Source organism: Pongo abelii, chromosome 13 (assembly GCF_028885655.2).
Source record: "Pongo abelii isolate AG06213 chromosome 13, NHGRI_mPonAbe1-v2.0_pri, whole genome shotgun sequence".
NCBI lineage: Eukaryota > Metazoa > Chordata > Mammalia > Primates > Hominidae > Pongo > Pongo abelii.
In genome coordinates, this window is record NC_071998.2 from 73,738,737 (window position 1) to 73,756,246 (window position 17,510).

At 41.9% G+C, this 17,510-nt stretch overlaps 1 protein-coding gene across 3 annotated transcripts in view; it reads right to left on the bottom strand.

The window, feature by feature from the left end:
• Positions 1-17,510, bottom strand: part of FRMD3 (FERM domain containing 3) — a 309,481-nt gene that overhangs the window by 59,669 nt on the left and 232,302 nt on the right. For all 3 annotated transcript variants that reach the window (XM_009244544.3, XM_054519443.2, NM_001132757.2), the window contains 4 exon segments: positions 12,359-12,446; positions 10,621-10,709; positions 9,223-9,286; positions 8,283-8,371 (listed from right to left, as the gene is read on the bottom strand). In XM_009244544.3, coding sequence (XP_009242819.1) covers positions 8,283-8,371; positions 9,223-9,286; positions 10,621-10,709; positions 12,359-12,446 — 330 coding nt within the window.

Genomic DNA, 17,510 nt, shown 5'->3' on the forward strand with positions numbered 1-17,510 from the left:
CCATCGGCACCCCCTAAAATTCCCCACTAGCCCTACAGAGCTGTGGCCTGACACTTTATCTACTGAAGCCTGAGAAAAGGATGATCACCTCTGCCCTCTCCCCATCTTCTTGGCAGGGTTGCTCCCAAGTCCTCAGAGATTGGGAGAAGAGAAAGCTTTAAAGAAGCTTCTATTTTTTATTGTGTGTGTGGTTTTTTTTAATTCCAAGTTCCTAAAGATCCTTGGGACAAAGTGGTTGGCTTAAAAAAAGAAAAAAAAGATTGAGTTTCTTAATTGGGTTTTTAAAATTCAAACTCAACACTTTGCCCATTCTACAGAAGCGACACGTGAAGCCGATGAAGCCGGCACAGGCGTGAGTCAAGCTCCTGGCCACTCAGGTGGCTCTTTTTCACTAGTTTGGCCTTAGCTCTGGCCCTTCCAGGCCCCAGGAGGAAGCCACTGTCATCGGCTTGAACCCAGACTGGGCTCTTAGAGGGAAGTCTCAGTCTCAGTACTGCTTCCCAAAAATCCTCAAAGTGACTCAAAAGAAGCAGGTCAAAAGATACATTTCACAAAGATGGCCAGTAACTGTCTGCTCAGGATGAGCAGAGAGAAAAGACTGTGCTTCTTTCTGGTGGTGGGCTCCCCTGGAGGAGTATCTGCAGGTGATCTGATTTGCTCAGAGACAGTTGCCTGAGAGCATTCCCACGAATCACCTGCCCTCCCAAATGTCCAGGTGAACTCCCAGAATGTTTCAGCTGAGATTTTTAATGGAACGTTAACAGGGAGTTTATTCTGAGAGCTCAAATGACACCCACGTACTGGGAATTGGGAAACAAGGCTGTAGAGGGGAGGGGAATGGACAGAGGAGAGAGAATGGTGGCCGGGTTAAAGTACATGAATCCGGAGTACCAGTTCCCAAACCTGGCCGGGCATCAGACACCTGGAGTAGGTATAAAAAACACAGGTTCTCAGGCTTGATCATGAGAGATTCCGATTCAGTGGGTCTGAAGAGGGGCTTGACTTTAATCAAGCACCCTAAGGGGATTCCAAGAAGTCCACTTACATTTGAGAAACTCTGTGCCCCCAAATTCTCCTAGGATGACCCAAGAGGTGACATTTCACCTGAAAGAACAGTGGTCCAGATTGCTATTCACGTCTGGTTCTGTGACCTTGGTCATGCCGTGTGGCTTTGCTGAGCCTCGGTTTCTCTACATATCATTAAAGGGGGAGGGTGTCATAATATTTCATAGTACTCTCAGGAGAGTTACACAAGAGTAAATGATTTGAAAGCACCTAGCATCATACCTGCTCATTATATAATAGTTTCCCTTCCTCCCTTCCTCCCTTCCTTCCCACCTTCCTCCCTCCCTAATATCAGTCTCAAACCTCTTCATCGCCTTCTCGCTATGAAGCTACCACAGCCAATCCTCTAAATTATGGAGGTTCCAGAAAACCATGTTAAACACTCTGAAAGCAAATAAAAGAGCTCTAACTCTAGCCAAAATGTTCTGAGCACTCTGTTTACCAGACTCTCCCATCAACAGCAAGCCCAGAGAAGAGTGTTCTTCCCACAGAAAGCAATGAATTCACAGCCTCATTGGAAGAGCAATTCGCTCTCCTACAGCCTTCTGCCTTCCTTTCCACCTGCCGTCTCCCACTTCAACTTCCAACTCCCCATCAAAGTCCCAACACAGGAAGTATGACTATGCTCAAACATCTGACCTCACAAAGAAATCCAGATCGTCTCTGCAGGAGAACACCTCCCCTCTCCCCAACCTGCAATTTCTCCTCTGAAACCTGCTATTCCAGGGGCTTGGATGAAGGTCAGGATGGGTACTGGGGGGACATTGGGTGGTGCTCCAAGAGGCCACCTCTAGAATTAACAACACAATTTCCCATTGAAGTCATAATTTAGAGCTCCTGGAGTAACCATAACAGTAACAGCATTTACTACTGAGCCTTTAATATGGGCAATGCCCCATCCAAAGCACCTTTAATATACAATTCCTTTTATCCTCACGGCTCTCTACTAGGAGGAAGGGATCCACATTTTCACATAAGGAAAATATGGCACAGAGAGGTTTAATCACTTTACCATGGTTCCGTGATAGAAGCTGCAGGAACCAGGCTATAAATCCAAGTCTGTCCGATTTCAGTATTTAAAAAATCATGCTCTAGTCATACTGGCTCTCAAATTTTAGTGAGCAACAAATCACCTGGAAGGCTTTTTAAAACACATGTCTCTGATTCAGTAGATCTGGGGAAGAGCCCAAGAATCTGCATTTCCAAAAATTCCCGGGAGTGATGATGCTGGTCCAGGGACCTGATGGGAGAATCACTGAACTAAAGCAATGTCTTAACCCCTCGACGGCATGTTAGCAACAACTGGGAAACTTTTAGCACTGCCAACACCTAGGTTCCTCATCCCAGATTCAGATTTCTCAAAATAACAGCTTTGTCGAGATATAATTTACATACCATAAATTTCACCCTTTTAGATTGTACACTTTGGTGGGTTTTAGTATAATTCATGAAGTTAAAACAAGAAATTACGAAAATCAATCACCACTATCTAATATGAAAACATTTTCATCACCACCAAAAGAAACCCCCTGTCACTGCAATGGGTATTGGCAGTCATTCCTTGATTCCCCTCCTCATCTCACCTACTCCCAGCCCTAAGCAACCACTCATCTACTTTATATATTTGCCATTTTAGATATTTCATTTCAATGGACTCATGCAATATGTGGTGCTTTGTAAATGGTTTCTTTCACTTAGCATACTGTTTCCAAGTCTCATCCAAGTTGTAGTATCAGTTCTCCATTCCTTTTTATGGCTGAATGATATACCATTGTATGGATATACCACGTTTTGTTTATCCATTCATCATTTGATGGACATTGGATTGTTTCCACTTTTTGGCTATTACAACTAATGCTGCTATGAACGCTTGTGCACAAGTTTTAATGAAGACCCAGATTCTGCTTTAATTGGGTCTGGGGTAGGATGCAGGGACCCATAGCACTGGTATTAATAGTTTTTAAAAGCTCCTCCAGGTGATGTTAATGTAGTCAGGATTGAGAACTGCTGGTTTAGAACCTTATTACTTGGAGTGTGGTCTACGGACCCAAAGCACAGTATCCCCTAGACTTTATTAAAAATATGGACTCTCATGCCTACCCTAGACATTTTGAATTAGAATGCACATTTTAACCAGCTCCCCAGCTCATTCACATGTGCATTCAAGTGTGAGAGGCACTTGTTTAGGGAGCTAGTCTGGGCTCTCACCTACCAAGCATAACACTGTTCCTTTGACAAAAGGTACACCAAACTCTGAATAACAAATGTATTAGGAACTGCTTTTATCCCTTGCACACAATTCCAAAACAAATTGGGAACAGAGTGTCATACAGCCTCAACCATGTATCCAGTACACAGCAAAAAGTGTGAGATAAAGATGCTGTGAATGAAAACATCAGTGAGGCACTGAATCCCTCAATGCGTCCAGTGTGCTTTCAGTGAACCAGCACCCAGAAACAGTGAGCTCTGGGGTTGGCAGCACCATGACAGACCACACATGGTATAAAGGAAGCTCTTAAATGGTGAATAAGTCTGTGTTGGAGATCCCCTGGGGTCTGGAGTAGGCGGGAAAAATCAGAGTTTCTGCGTCTGGGCTCCATTCCCAGACAGATCTCAAAGACAGGGCTTTCAAAACAGATCTGTGGCCCTGGGCCAGCTGACAAGCAGCAGCGCATTTGCGTCCTAAAAGCACACTGGGGAATTCGCAAGCAGAGGCCCCCGGGCCTCCCCACTCCCATGCAGGTGAACTAAAAATGGAAGGAACAAACCATCTAGGAAACAAGATCAGGTACTTGCTCTGCCAGCTGAAACCATTAAAATGCAGGGCCAGCACGACAGAGCTAGAAGCAGGGCCAGGACCTCTGCCCAGGGAAGGGTGGGCACAGTGAAGGAAGCAGGCATACCCCTAAGGTTACCAGAATCAGAGTCTTCCAAATGAAAAGGAGTGGGCTCTTCATCCAACTGCTGCTCAAAATACTCTCATCATTAGCAGAAGGGGCAGTAATAGAGCAGCAGCTTCTGCTTATCAATGGTTCATATGCCTGGCAGAACTGAACACAGCAAGGCAGGTAATTCAATCTCATTTCACAGATGAAAAATAAAGATGAGGCTCCAAGAGATTAAGAGCTTTGTTCCAGGCCACACTGCTATAAATGACAGAGTCAAGATTTAGAAACAAGCCCATTGATTTCCAAAGCTCACACTCATTACACTATGCCCCAGTAGTACAAGCAAATGCACCCAGGTCAGTCCTAGGCCCATTCATTCTACAGGTGAGGAGGCTAAGGCCAGACAGCACTAAAGTGACCTGGCCAAGGTCCCACAGCTGGGCCAGAACAAGTGATACTTCCCCTCCTTCCTCAGGAACAAGGATGGTTATGGGATAATGGAGGAACAAAATGTTCAGGCAAATCTCAGATTGCTATAAATATTCAGGTTTAGAAGTCGAATGAGATGAGGGTAGCTTGGTTAACTATAGCCAAAGTGCCAATGCAAAGACTGGTCAACCGTATACAGTTTGTCACTTGTGCTCACAGCTAAACCCTCCAAGTCTTCTGAAGCATCCACAAGTGACTGGAAGGGACTTCTCTGACATGCCAAGTTGGCCTACCTAGTTCATGATAAAATTATCAGAATACCTTCCTTACTAGCTGCCAGCTAATCTGCTTACCCAAAATGTGTAAAACACATTCTCCAGATTGCAGGTTTTTTCTCTCCCTTTCTCCTCTCAATTTTGTTTTTGCCTTTATTTTAACTCTGTCTCCCAACTGACTTCCTCATATATGATAAAATAACGGCATGAAATAGCAAATGAATGTCTCCATGTTATTCTTTGATACAGACCCAGTGATTTCACTAAAGTATCTTCAAGGCTGTGCCAAAGTCCTTCCAAGCAAAACTTGCTGTGTGGCTCTAAAGGAAGGCCTGTCTGCTAGGTGTTCTCCTGTATCACCCCCTCCCATAGGCCTGTCTGTACGTAAAGAATGATCAACCACACCTACTGAACCTCTGTTGCCTCTTTCGCACTGGTCAAGCCATCTGTGTCTGGCCTCAAGAACTCCTGGTCCCTTATCACCTCTTTTTCTACCTCATCTACCCTCTGCTCCAACCTTGTAGCCACTCATGTCCCACAAAATGCATCCTGCACATTCCTGCCGTGGTACCCTACGGGAGCTTGGATGTCCTTCCTCCACCTAAAAGGGTTTTCTACCTCCTAGCTCCCCTGGCAGCAAGACTCACCCTCTCCTCTGGATTCCTCTCTAGCTTTTTTCTTTTTTTTCATTTCTCCCTTGGTCTCTTACATGAAATAACAATCTCCTGAGGACAGGAACCATGCCTTATCAATCTGAGCTAGTAAACATGTTTTCAATGCCTGAGATCTTTAGGAAATAAAAAGAAAAGCAGAACCTAGTTCCTGCCCTCAGAGAGTTGAAATTGATTACAGATCTGACATGTTGGTATGGAAAAATCTACAATCCAATAGAAGTCTTGGAGAAAGGAACAAGGGAGAGTAACTCCTCAGTGAGTATATAGTTTCCTTCTGGGATTGATGAAAATGTTTGGAAATAGATAGAAATGATGGTTGGACAACATTTTAAACATACTCTGCCACTGAATTGTACACCTTAAAATAATTTTATGTTACATGACTTTAACCTAAATACAAATCATGAATTCAGGTTAAAAAAATAGACATCAGATCTAGTACAGATACCTAGTACAGATATATAAAATTCTGTAATAAAATCGTGTTATGGTAGATCTTGTTTTTGCCTTGTTTCTTCACTCCATTTATTAATTCCCTCATATGCAAGAAAATATTCACTGAAAATAACTAACTGAACATCTCTAAGTTATCCTTTGACAGGAAACTGATGGTTTCATTCAAGAAAGAACAGAAGAGTTCCAAAAGCTTAGGCACTGAAAACAATGTGTCAGGTCCTCAAAAAGCTAAATATAGAGTTACCCTATGACCCAGCAGTTCCATCCTAGGTATATGCCCAAGAGAACTGTCCACACAAAAACTTGTATCCAATGCTTGTAGCAGCATTACTCATAGTAGCTAAAAAGAGGTAACAACCCGAGTGAGCATCAACTGATGAATGGATAAACCAAATGTGGTCTATTGAAACAATGCAGTATCATTCAATTATAAAAAGGAATAAAGTACTGAGACATGTTATAATATGGGTGAACTTTGGAGACATTTTGTGACAACAGGCACAAAAGGCCACATCGTTTATGATTCCACTTATACACAATGTTTATAATAGGTAAATCCATAAAAACAGAAAGTAGATTAGTGGTTGCCAGAGGTTGGGGGGAGGAGGAAATGGGAAATGACTGCTAACTGGCATAAGGTTTATTTTGGGAAGGATAAAAATATTCTGGAATTAGATAGTGATAGCGGCTATATCACTTTGTGAATTACACTAAAAACCACAAAACTGTATACTTTAAAAGGGTAAATTTTATGGCATGTAAATTAGATTTCCATTTTAAAAATTTTTTTTTAAAAAACAGAATAAAAAAATCACTGAGGCTCCAACTAAAGACTAAGAGCGTCAAACCCTCTGTGTTTCCCTCTCTGAACTCTCATGTGGGTGAAGGCTTCTAGACATGGAGATTTTCCGAAGGCCAACTGGTCTCCTTCCTTATCAGTCCCCAAACATGCAGGAGGCACACAAAAACCTTGAGGTGGTGGTGGTCGTGGGAAGGTCTACTGGTACACATCACCTTCTCCAATCATTCCTAGTACAGCATTTTGTGCATCATCTCACCCAGTGATGTTCAAATTATGCTTCTGGGTTTTCCCAGGGCTGATGGTTTCCTGGGACATGGGAATGTCAGTGCTAAACCTAGGAAAGGCATAGGCAACCTGGACAACTGGTCACCCAAGCTCCTGAAGAGCAATGAACAATGGGCAAAGAGTCTTCAATCTCCAATCCCAACCAAGGCCCCATCTACCACCAAAACTTCTCTTTTTATCACCTTTACATGCTGGACTTTGCCTATACTTCAGATTAAGAAAAAGTATTCTGTGGCCGAAACTGGTTTCAAAATCATTATCCAAGCTATCATTGTCCTGATGGTTCTCATCAGCCAAAGCCCAGGAGGTTCAGAGACAGCATTTTCAGGGAGATGAGTCTAATCAGTAAGACAGAATCTCACTGTAAGGGGCAGGGGGACTGATCAAAAGCCACCTGGATGAGGTCCAGGGGTGTACAGTGCTGATGGCCTGAGGAGGGCTGGACTAGGTTCTTAGTTGCATCCACTACCACTGCCTTTCCAGTCAGCAGGCGTCTCTCAGAGGAGAAGGTGTAACTCCATGCACAGATCTCAGTTTGAACCTCTTTTGAAACCTGAGAGCTTTACAGATGGTTTCTGAAGTCTTGTCCAGCACCTACTTTCTATGATCCTAGGCTCTGACAGCATTCCACCCATAAACCTTTGGCACTATTTTCAATACACTGAAGCTTTCTTACTATGAACACAGGTGACTCTCTGTCAGAGGTCTCTTTTTCTGGTTGTGAAAGCACATCCAACCCACACTCAGAGTAAGCCAGAAATATCAGAGAGTACTAATTCTGGCCCCCAAAACAGGCTTCAACCAAAATAAATGACGAATTGGTAGATAAACAGCCCCACCTCTTTGCCCATCAGCAGGAGAACTGTGAGGCATATTATACCATGTCCCAGAGTTCCTAAGAAGATCTGAGCCCAGTTGTCCACAGCAGTGACCTGCTCAATAATGCATCTTACATTGCTGCCCAATCTCACCACCCCCCGCCACTCCCCTACTGGTATGTCCATTGATTACATCCCAAATAAGCTACTTGTACCAAACTCTATCTCAAGGTCTGCTTTGTGGGGGTGGGGGGAGGAAGGCAACCAAAAATTGATCCTGTGACATATTTTGTGGAAATAGCTATTTGAAATACATACACACACACACATACACACACCCACACACACACACACACACAGTGGCCCACAGCCATTCCACAGGAAACATCCAACATAGAGCTCAGGACTTGGTCAGGCCAACAAGCCAACAATCACCGGGAGTCACCCTGAACAATGCACAAAATTTTAATTTACTTAAATATAACTTTTAAAACTGTATTAAAAGAAATAAATATGCAGCCATTTGCAAAACATAAAGAATTCCATGGGTGCTTTTAAAAGCTATAATTAAGTGAATAAAAGCCACTTACTTATAAAAGGCCTGGTTTTCCACTCCACACTTCCAAAGATGTTTGCAGGCAGCTGGTGTTGAAGTATGGAATGCCAACATGGCTTTTTTCTAATTAAAAAATAACAAAACAAGAAAAGGCATGTAAAATACCATTTACATTTTCCATGGGTTTTTTTTCAGGTGTTTACCTCTTTGTATCCTGTCTCCTATCACACAGACTTGAAGTAACAACATACTGCTATGTTATTTACAGTGTTATTAACATGGTATTCACCCCTCCCTCACCCTTTGCAGATATCACTAATGTATCTAGTATCTGTTTCTGATCAAAATCAGCCTCACAATGCTTCTCAACACTCCAGGTATCACCTACCTCTCTGTCACACTGGAATTAGCCTAAAAACATATTTGCCATCCTTGAGGAACTAGTACTTGGGCTGAAAACTCATGACAAGAAAACCCGCAAATTTCTAGAGCTACCTCTGAGGCTTAATATTTTGTTAATGGTCTCCGCACAAATGCATTCCCTGGTGAATCCACAGTCTATATCTAGTAACTCCCTTGTTTTAAGACTCTCTGGACTAATAGGCTCTGTTTATAACACTCTAATGAGCACTGGTTGTTGAACATTTAGCTTTGTAAGTATTCTTTGTTTCACATGTCTGTATATTGGCAAAAAGAGGTAGAGAGAGGTTCCATCTTTTATTTCCAAAGTCTATCCCAGTCTGTTTTGTACATGGGGGTGTACAATCAGCATTGCTCACTGACTTTATTGTTCAATGTACAAACCCAGTACTCATTTGTTTGCCTCTAAAATATTTTTAGCATATAGCTTTCATTATCATCATACACTTCAAAGTCATGGTCTTTGGCGACTATAATACTAAAGGCATATTTTATTCCTGAATCTCTCTCATGCACACACAATAACAGGCAGTTAAAAAAAAGCAGTATCTGACCTCCTTCTGGGTGCCAATCACATAAAATGTCTTCCCTTCAAACTTCAATTTGCAGACATCTGGCCTATGAAAAGAAAATCTCTGGGTAAGAAGAAAAAAAGTGGCAGCTAACCAAGGTACCTGGGTTTCCCATAGGAATCTGACTCAAAAATGCCAGGCAGACTGCAGTGAAACAAGGTATTATCTTATCATTGGTGAATGTCTAATGGGCAGTGAAAAGCCTCAAGTGAATTATACAGCAATTCTCTTCCCAAGAGAGGATCCGCACATAGCTCAAAATTATTTATTCTATTATTTACAGTCAGGCTGCATCGTTCTTCCAAGAAGCTCTAGTGTTCATGAACATTAATGATCAGAACAATATTAATTGCCCAGCCCACTTAGCAAGGTGGGAAGAACGTGGTGATTTCAGATTCAGTTAATGAAATGATGCGGATTCACAGTATCTGACTTTCTCCTCCTTCTGCATCCATTTCCAAGAAGCAAATCCACTGCACTGCAAAATGTTCACTCCTGTTTTCCCTGTTTACAAAAGAATTGTGTTCTTATATATTGGAGTTCCCATTCTTTTCAGCAAGGACTGGTTTAAATAGAAACATGTGACCCAATTCTGTCCAATTAGATATACAGGAAGTCTCCTACAAGGCGTCTAAAAAATTATCCTTGTTTGAAAAGGAGACACATGGAAGGGGCTGCTCTCCTCCAGGCTCCGGGCATTGCCATGAGGAGATGTGCAGGCCAGTCCCACACATGCCCATCTCAGGAGCAGGAGCCTCAGGACCAATGTGCCTGCCTGAGAATGGCAGAGAAAAAAAAAAAAAACAGAGACCTAAATCCTTCCCGGCATTTAAGTTAATAGGCAGTTAAGTTAACAGACCATGGAACTGCTCCACGTTTGCTCTGTGAGCTGATTAGTCCTCTTATTTGTAAGCCATCATGAGTAGACAATCCTGCTACCTTTTGCCAAAAGCATCTTGATGGATACACTGGATAATAAAGGGTGAGTTTGCACCCAGGATTCAACAGAGGAGGAGAGTGGAAAGAAGTGAGTTGGGGAGAGTGGATCCTGAGTTGTTCATGGGAACTCACACCCTGCCCTGACCCATCCGTGTGCCCCCCTTGGCCACAGCAATAGAAACTACTGGTGAGGAAACACTGGACACCTTCTCTTTGAAGGCAGAGCCCCTGAGCCCACGCCTCCTAAGTTGACTCCTCAGCTTGGCAAATCCAAGTCCCCACCAAAGGCAACCTAGATGTTACATCCCTTTATGATGAAGCTCCAAGGCAAGGAAATGGATACCAGGCATTCTACCTGACACTTGCCCAAGAAGCCAAGGAGGGGACGGAGGAATCAAGATTAAGAAAAATGGAAAGCCAGTTTTCCAAAGAGGCACTTACCATTTTATCAAATGGATTCTCTTATTTCCCTGAAACACCACAAAGCCTGCAGCTGTGAATCCTAAAAATGTTGTTGTGCCTGTTGAATCCTGAAAAAAAAAAAAAAGAAAAATCTGTTTAGATTGAGGAAAATAAAATAAATGATAACCAATATACTTATTCATCCTCACCCTAGGTTAATTTTAGACTAATTCCAATGATTGTAGCAATAAACTAAGTTTCTGAGATGGAACTTCTAAGAGCAGGCCTTTCAAAGTCTGGGTGAAGTTCAGGAATATGTAGCTTTTCCCTTTGAGGAGTGGACTTTCTGCCCTCTAGGAACCTCCTGGAAAAATATGAATTAGTCCCAAATCACTATGTCTACTTCCCAGTGTCTTCTGGGGCTGCCTGTGTTCTAGGTCTGCTTTGTAATGTGAGCAAACTGTTCTTGCTTGCCATTAGCACTGTAACATGATGAAACCAAAGCCCTGAGCATCTAATTTTGATTCAATCTCTCACAGGATTTCTGGAAATTTCAGTATAAAAATATCTCCAGAAAAGCTTACTGTGCTTCCAGCCTAGACCAGGAAAACTAAGCATCTTGTAGATAAGTGAAGGCAAAGGAATAACAACACAAAGATCAAGTCAGTCTCCAAGAAATAAATAAAATAGAGTTCAAATTTCTGCATAAAAGTTAATTCACTAAAATGAATAAACTGATTAATACCATTCTAGGAAAGAGCCGCTGGTAAATATTCCAACATTTGTGTAGGCAGAACAAGAGGATGTAAATGCTAGTATGGACAAGTACCCCTGGCTCTCTGCCTTGGCTGCACATTGGAAACACCTGGGTAGCTTGGTTTCCACCCCCTGGCCCCCCTCCCCAGCAGATCCTGACGTAATTGGCGTGGGATGTGTTCTGGTCAGCAGGTGCTCGTGAAGCTCTCCAGGTGTTTCTAATGAGCAGCCCATGCTGAGACCTATAGGACTAATGCTTTACCAAATAATATTAGGCAGTCCAATCTGGGTAAAGAAATGTGCCACTAAAACTCCAAAACTTATATTTAAGAGCCTAACTGATAAAATGCTTAGTTTAGGATTAGGACTAGTGTCTGGCTGATGCATAGTCTAATATATGGAAAGAAGAACATTGCTTCAGTGAAACATTTCTGGAAAATATATCTATAAGTATCACACCTTGGAAGCTTGATTAAAAGACAGATTCCCCAGTTGTACCCCCAGAATTCTGATTTAGTAGCTCTGGGGTGAGGTCCAGGAGATTCTGATATAAGTAGTCTATGTTTCACCCTTGAGAGAAACACTGTCAAATATGAGTAAAGGAAAAAATAAAAACAAGTGTTCCTAATGCCAAAATGCAACTTGAAATCTTTCTTTTTTTTCCTTCCACTTTCCCATTTTTTAAAGACTGCATTCTTGCTGGCAATGGCCTTGAAAGTAAATGTGTCAAGAGCCTGTAACTCCTCAGGGACCAAACCATCCATTTGATAAGTGAATCCATGGATGTTAATTTAGGAAAATGTGGCTACTACATGGCAATCAACGAACAATTGGGAGACTCCAATGGAGAAAATCAGCTGCCAAAACATGTAACAGCAGCCCACTGTTGTCCCTTCCAATGAGGGACTGTGGGCCAGGCTGTGGGACAGATTTAACAAGGCTCTGCCAGGCCTGCGCACAGATAAACTCTCTTTTGAGCAAAACAACCATTATATGGTGACCTGCTGTGAGGGGCAGTTACCTTGCATGGGTGAGGATCCACCCCGTAGGTTTCCAAAGTGTGCGCTTTCAGGAGCAAGTTAAATTCAGCAACTGGTGGGCTCTGCCCCCTAAAATCACACAAGAAAAGTTGAGGAAGTTAAAATGGAAAAGAATAGAAACTCAGAATCCCTTCTTTCAATAAAGTATGGTGTTCTAAGCTAAATAAAGAGAAAAACCCTTACATAAATAGTAATCAGTAAGACTGATCATTATTTCTCACCACAAGGAGTCCTTTGCTAAGGAACCCGAGCTTGTGTTCTGTAGTCAATTGTTCCATAACAAACCCACACGCGCTCTGAGCGCTCCAGTGATCCGTACAGTTAATCAAGGTTATCAAGTTACCAATAAGCAGGCCCTTGCAAATTCAATCTTAATACGAAATAAAACTAATCATCTGTTCTTTCTGCTAATTTAAAAACATTATCCAGGGTAAATGGCATGCCTTCCTGCTCAGGGAAAAAAATGCACAATCCTGTTACCCCATCAACAAGCCTAAACAGAGCCATCAGGGCCAAAAGAACTGTCAACCATCCCACAGAGAGCCCTGGACTTCAAAAGGAAATCTCAACCACTAGTCCTAGCACTGTCCCGCAAGGTAGTAAACAAGGTCTTGGCCTCAGGGAGAAAAGGGCTGCAAATATAGATGACCGCGAAGCCCTTTCAGGGCTAACATCTAAAGAAAGATTATGCAACATTTCAAAGACCCTACTTTGACTAATATTAATATCCTACATGTATTTTAGAGAATCTCAATCATTCCCCAAGGATAATTATGTAATTCTAGCAACCAAGCAGAGTTTGCTAAAGAAAACAACAGGAATTCATTTTATTTTCAAAATGTAAAATTATATTGCAATATTAAATCTATCTCCACTTAACTTCCTTCCCAAAGACAGATTGTCCCCCCACCCACTCAAGATAGCAAAGAGTCATCATGCCTCTAAATCAAAACAGTATCCCATCTACTTTATTCCTAGAGCCCTTCACAATCTCTCTACCTTTAGTGCACTGGAGTTACACTGATACGTCTGAAGTCACTGTGGTATGTCTAGGGAGCATCTTTATTTATTCATCATGATCCTTTTAATCCAACAATGCATATCTCTCTTTGACTATTTCTTGATTCTTTTCTTCCGTTCCCCACTTCCTCCACCACTCTCTCTCTCTACCACTCTCTCTCTTATCTCCTTTCAGAGGCCCTAATAAATGGGTCTTGAAACTCCTAGGTCCTAGGTCTTCTAATCTTTGTTTCATTCTTTATATCTCTGTCTTTTGGTACTATGCTCTGAATTATTTCTTAATTCAAATGTCCAGCCTGCTAATTTATTCTTCAGCTGTGCACATTCTGCTGCTTCTCTCATTGATATGTTTTTTTAAAAATATCAGTGAAATATTTCATTTCCAATGTAATATCTATGTGGATCTTCAAATAGCAGCCTGTTCTCAGCTCATGATCATGAATTCCTCTTATCCCTCTGAGGGTACCACTTCATTTCTATTAAGGTCCAATCTTGTTGGCTGCATTAATGCTGCTTTCTTGGTGAAGGTCATTTTGTATGCTGACTCAGAGTCTGTAATTCGTGGAGCTGATGTTTCCTTAAGTGTTTGGTGATTCCTGTTGGACTTTCATTTTTATATTTGATGTATCAGCCTCCAGAGGTTGAGGGAAGAGTGGGATGTGCCGTGTGGAAGAGCATGTGATATGATTTGGATTTGTGTCCCCACCCAAATCTCACGTGGAATTGTAATCCCCAATGTTGGAGGAGGGGCCTGGCGGGAGGTGATTGGATCATGGGCGCAGATTTCTCCCTTGCTGTTCTCGGGATAGTGAGTCCTCACAAGATCTGGTTGTTTACAAGTGTGTAGCCCCTCCCCCTGCTCTCTCTTCCTCAGGCTCCAGCCACATAAGATGTGCCTCTTTCCTCTTTGCCTTCCACCAAGTTTGTAAGTTTCCTGAGGACTCTCCAGCCATGCTTCCTGTTCACCTGTGGTACTGTGAGCCAATTAAACCTCTTAATTACCCAGTCTCGTGTAGTTCTTTACAGCAATGCAAGAACGACTAATACAACATGTATCAGTAACTTGACTGGGGGCCGAAGGTTCTAGTTCTAGGCACACACACAGGGTACCTTCCGCTCAAGCCTGCTGCTGCCCATGACTCAGCACAAAGCAACCAGAGGGAGGGGTCAAAGTTGTCCACTTGCTTCAAATGTAGTTGCCCACTCACGGTGATGGCTGTTGTGTGTATTCCTGGAAGCACCCAGAAACCCAGAACCACTGCTATTCTAAGTCTGTGTTTGGCCTGGATCCCTTCTGTTTCCTATCTTCCAGAGATATTTCAGGATTTCTGATCCAAAGATGATATTTTCTCCTATTCCTTTTCTAATGCTTTTCCTGTTATCCATAAGGACTCGATGAAGGTAGGGAAGATTGACATATATGCCACCTTATTCTTTTTTCTCTTTTTTTTTTTGAGACAGAGTCTCACTCTATTGCCCAGGTTGGAGTGCAGTGGTGCAATCTCAGCTCACTGCAACCTCTGCCTCCCAGGTTCAAATGATTCTCCTGCCTCAACCTACAAAGTAGCTGGGATTACTGGCACCCGCCACTACACCCAGCTAATTTTTGTTTTTAGTAGAGACAGGGTTTCGCCATGTTAGCCAGGCTGGTCTTGAAGTCCTGATCTCAAGCAATCCACCTGCCTCAGCCTCCCAGAGTTCTGGGATTGCAGGCATGAGCCACTTCCCCCGGCCACCTTTTTCTTGTAATAGAAAAGATCATTTTTAAAGCCATCTACAGAATACTCCTGAGGGATTAAGTCAAATTTGTGCTTTAGAAAAATAAAGTCTAAAGCTTTTCAAGATTTCCTTATTCATTTTAGTGTTCTGAAATTTCACTGTGATATACGTATATAGAGAATATCTTTATGTATTCATCCCAATCAGTACTGGTGGGCCCTTTCGATCCAGCAATTACTATCTTGGGCCATTTCTTTGATTCTTTTCTTTTCAAGACATAGTCATTATAATTTTTTTCCTTTTGATAAAGTAACAATGGACTCAGGATAATTAACAACTATATTGACAGGGATGGGAAAAGAGATTTCTGGAAGGTTTTCTTAATCCAAATGATATTTCTCTCTCCACCTCTCTCTTAAGTTCTTGAAGTCATATCTTACTCTCCACCAACAAATAAACCATACAGAAAATTATTGAAGTCAGGCTTGGTGCAGTGGCTCGTGCCTGGTATCCCAACACTTTGGGAGGCTAAGGTGGGAGGCTCATTTGAGCCCAGAAGTTCAAAACAAGCCTGGCAACGTAGCAAGGTCTCTTCTAAAAAAATTTTTTTTCAATTAGCCAGATATGGTGGTGCACTATGATCGTGCCACTGTCCTTCAGCCTGGGTGGCAGAGCAAGAAAGATCCTGCCTTAAAAAAAAAAAAAATACAGAAAACAAACTTATTGAATTCACATATTATTGAGCCGTCTCATGCATACACACACACACACACACACACACACACACACACTCATTTGTATACTCATCTCACCTTCCCAACTAGGGACAAAGCAGTCAAAATACCCAGCATGTCACTAAGCAGCAACCCACTCTTCTGGCCCTCAATGCAAAACTTCACCCTAACAATCCAGACCAAGACCAAAGTGAACCAAGACCAGAGCCAAAGCAGCCCTGTGCCTCCCATAGCCTTGGGCAATCAGCTTTGCTCAGGGTGATCCTCCCAGTTTACTTGAAAGGCCCTCATTCTACCACCCACTAATAAGTACTCCTCTGATCTACAGAGCTAGCCATTCTCATTATTCATTGAACTGTCACCATCTTTTTAAAAGCTACATGTCATTTATTCATAAAACTCAAGTTTGTTTTCAAAGCACACCCTCTTCAATATAGGAACAAGATAATTGTGAAAGGTTATCATTTGGATGTTCACTTTGAAAAGTGAATAATTTTTCCTTGCCTAGGCAGTCTCTTTCTGACCACTTCCTTGTCCTTCCTAAATCTGATGAGCATCTAATTTCCAATCACAGCCAATCCCAGATGGCAGCAGGGTACCAGTGCTACACAGCCCCTGAGGACACACCCTTAAACTCAAGGACATCTGTTCATCAGGAGATACCAGCCAGGGTGGAAAAAGGCAAGCTACAGTATGGGAAAAGCTGTCAGCAACAAGTACAACCAAAAAAGGACACCTATCTGGAATATTTTTTAAACTCCTGTAAATCAATAAAGAGCAACAAAATAAGTTACAAAACCAGTAATCACGCCCCCAACCTCTGCACAATAAGCAAAAGACTTAATAGGCACTTACTAACTAGGACATCTAACTAGCCAATAACTACATGAAAATGTGCTTAGCTTCTTATGATCAAGAAAATGTAAATTATTTTGTTTAATTTTTAATGCCTATTTTCTATATACTTAGGAGGTACAAGTGCAGATTTCCTATGTGCATATATTCCATAGTGTTAAAGTCTGGGCTTTTAGTGCAACCATCACCCAAATAGTGAACATTGTAACCCTCACCTCCTCCCACCATCCCATATCTTGTAGTTTCCAATGTCTATTACTCTCCTCTATATGCCCATGTGTATTCATTGTTTAGTTCCAACTTATAAGCGAGAGCATGCAGTATTTGCCTTTTCTGTTTCTGAGTTATTTCACTAAGGATAATAGCCTCTGGTTCTATCCATGTTACTGCAAAAGCCATGATCTCATTCTTTTTACAGCTCAATAGTATTCCATGCTATATATATTATATAGAATGTGTGTGTGTGTGTATATATATATATCACATTTTCCTTGTCCACTTCTCCATTGATGGACGCTTAGCTGATCCCATATATTTGCCATTGTGAATAGTGCTGTAATAAACATATGAATGCCGGTATCTCTTTGATATGATGATTTCTTTTCCTTTGGGTAGATATATATACACAAAGGGAAAATAGTGAGATTGCTGGATCAAATAGTAGTTCTATTTTTAGTTCTTTAAGAAATTGCCACACTGTTCCCCCAAAAAGCTGTTTTAATTTACATTCCTACCAACAGGTTATAAGTGTTTTCTTTTCTCTGCATCCTTGACAACATCTGTTGTTTTTTGACTTTTTAATAAT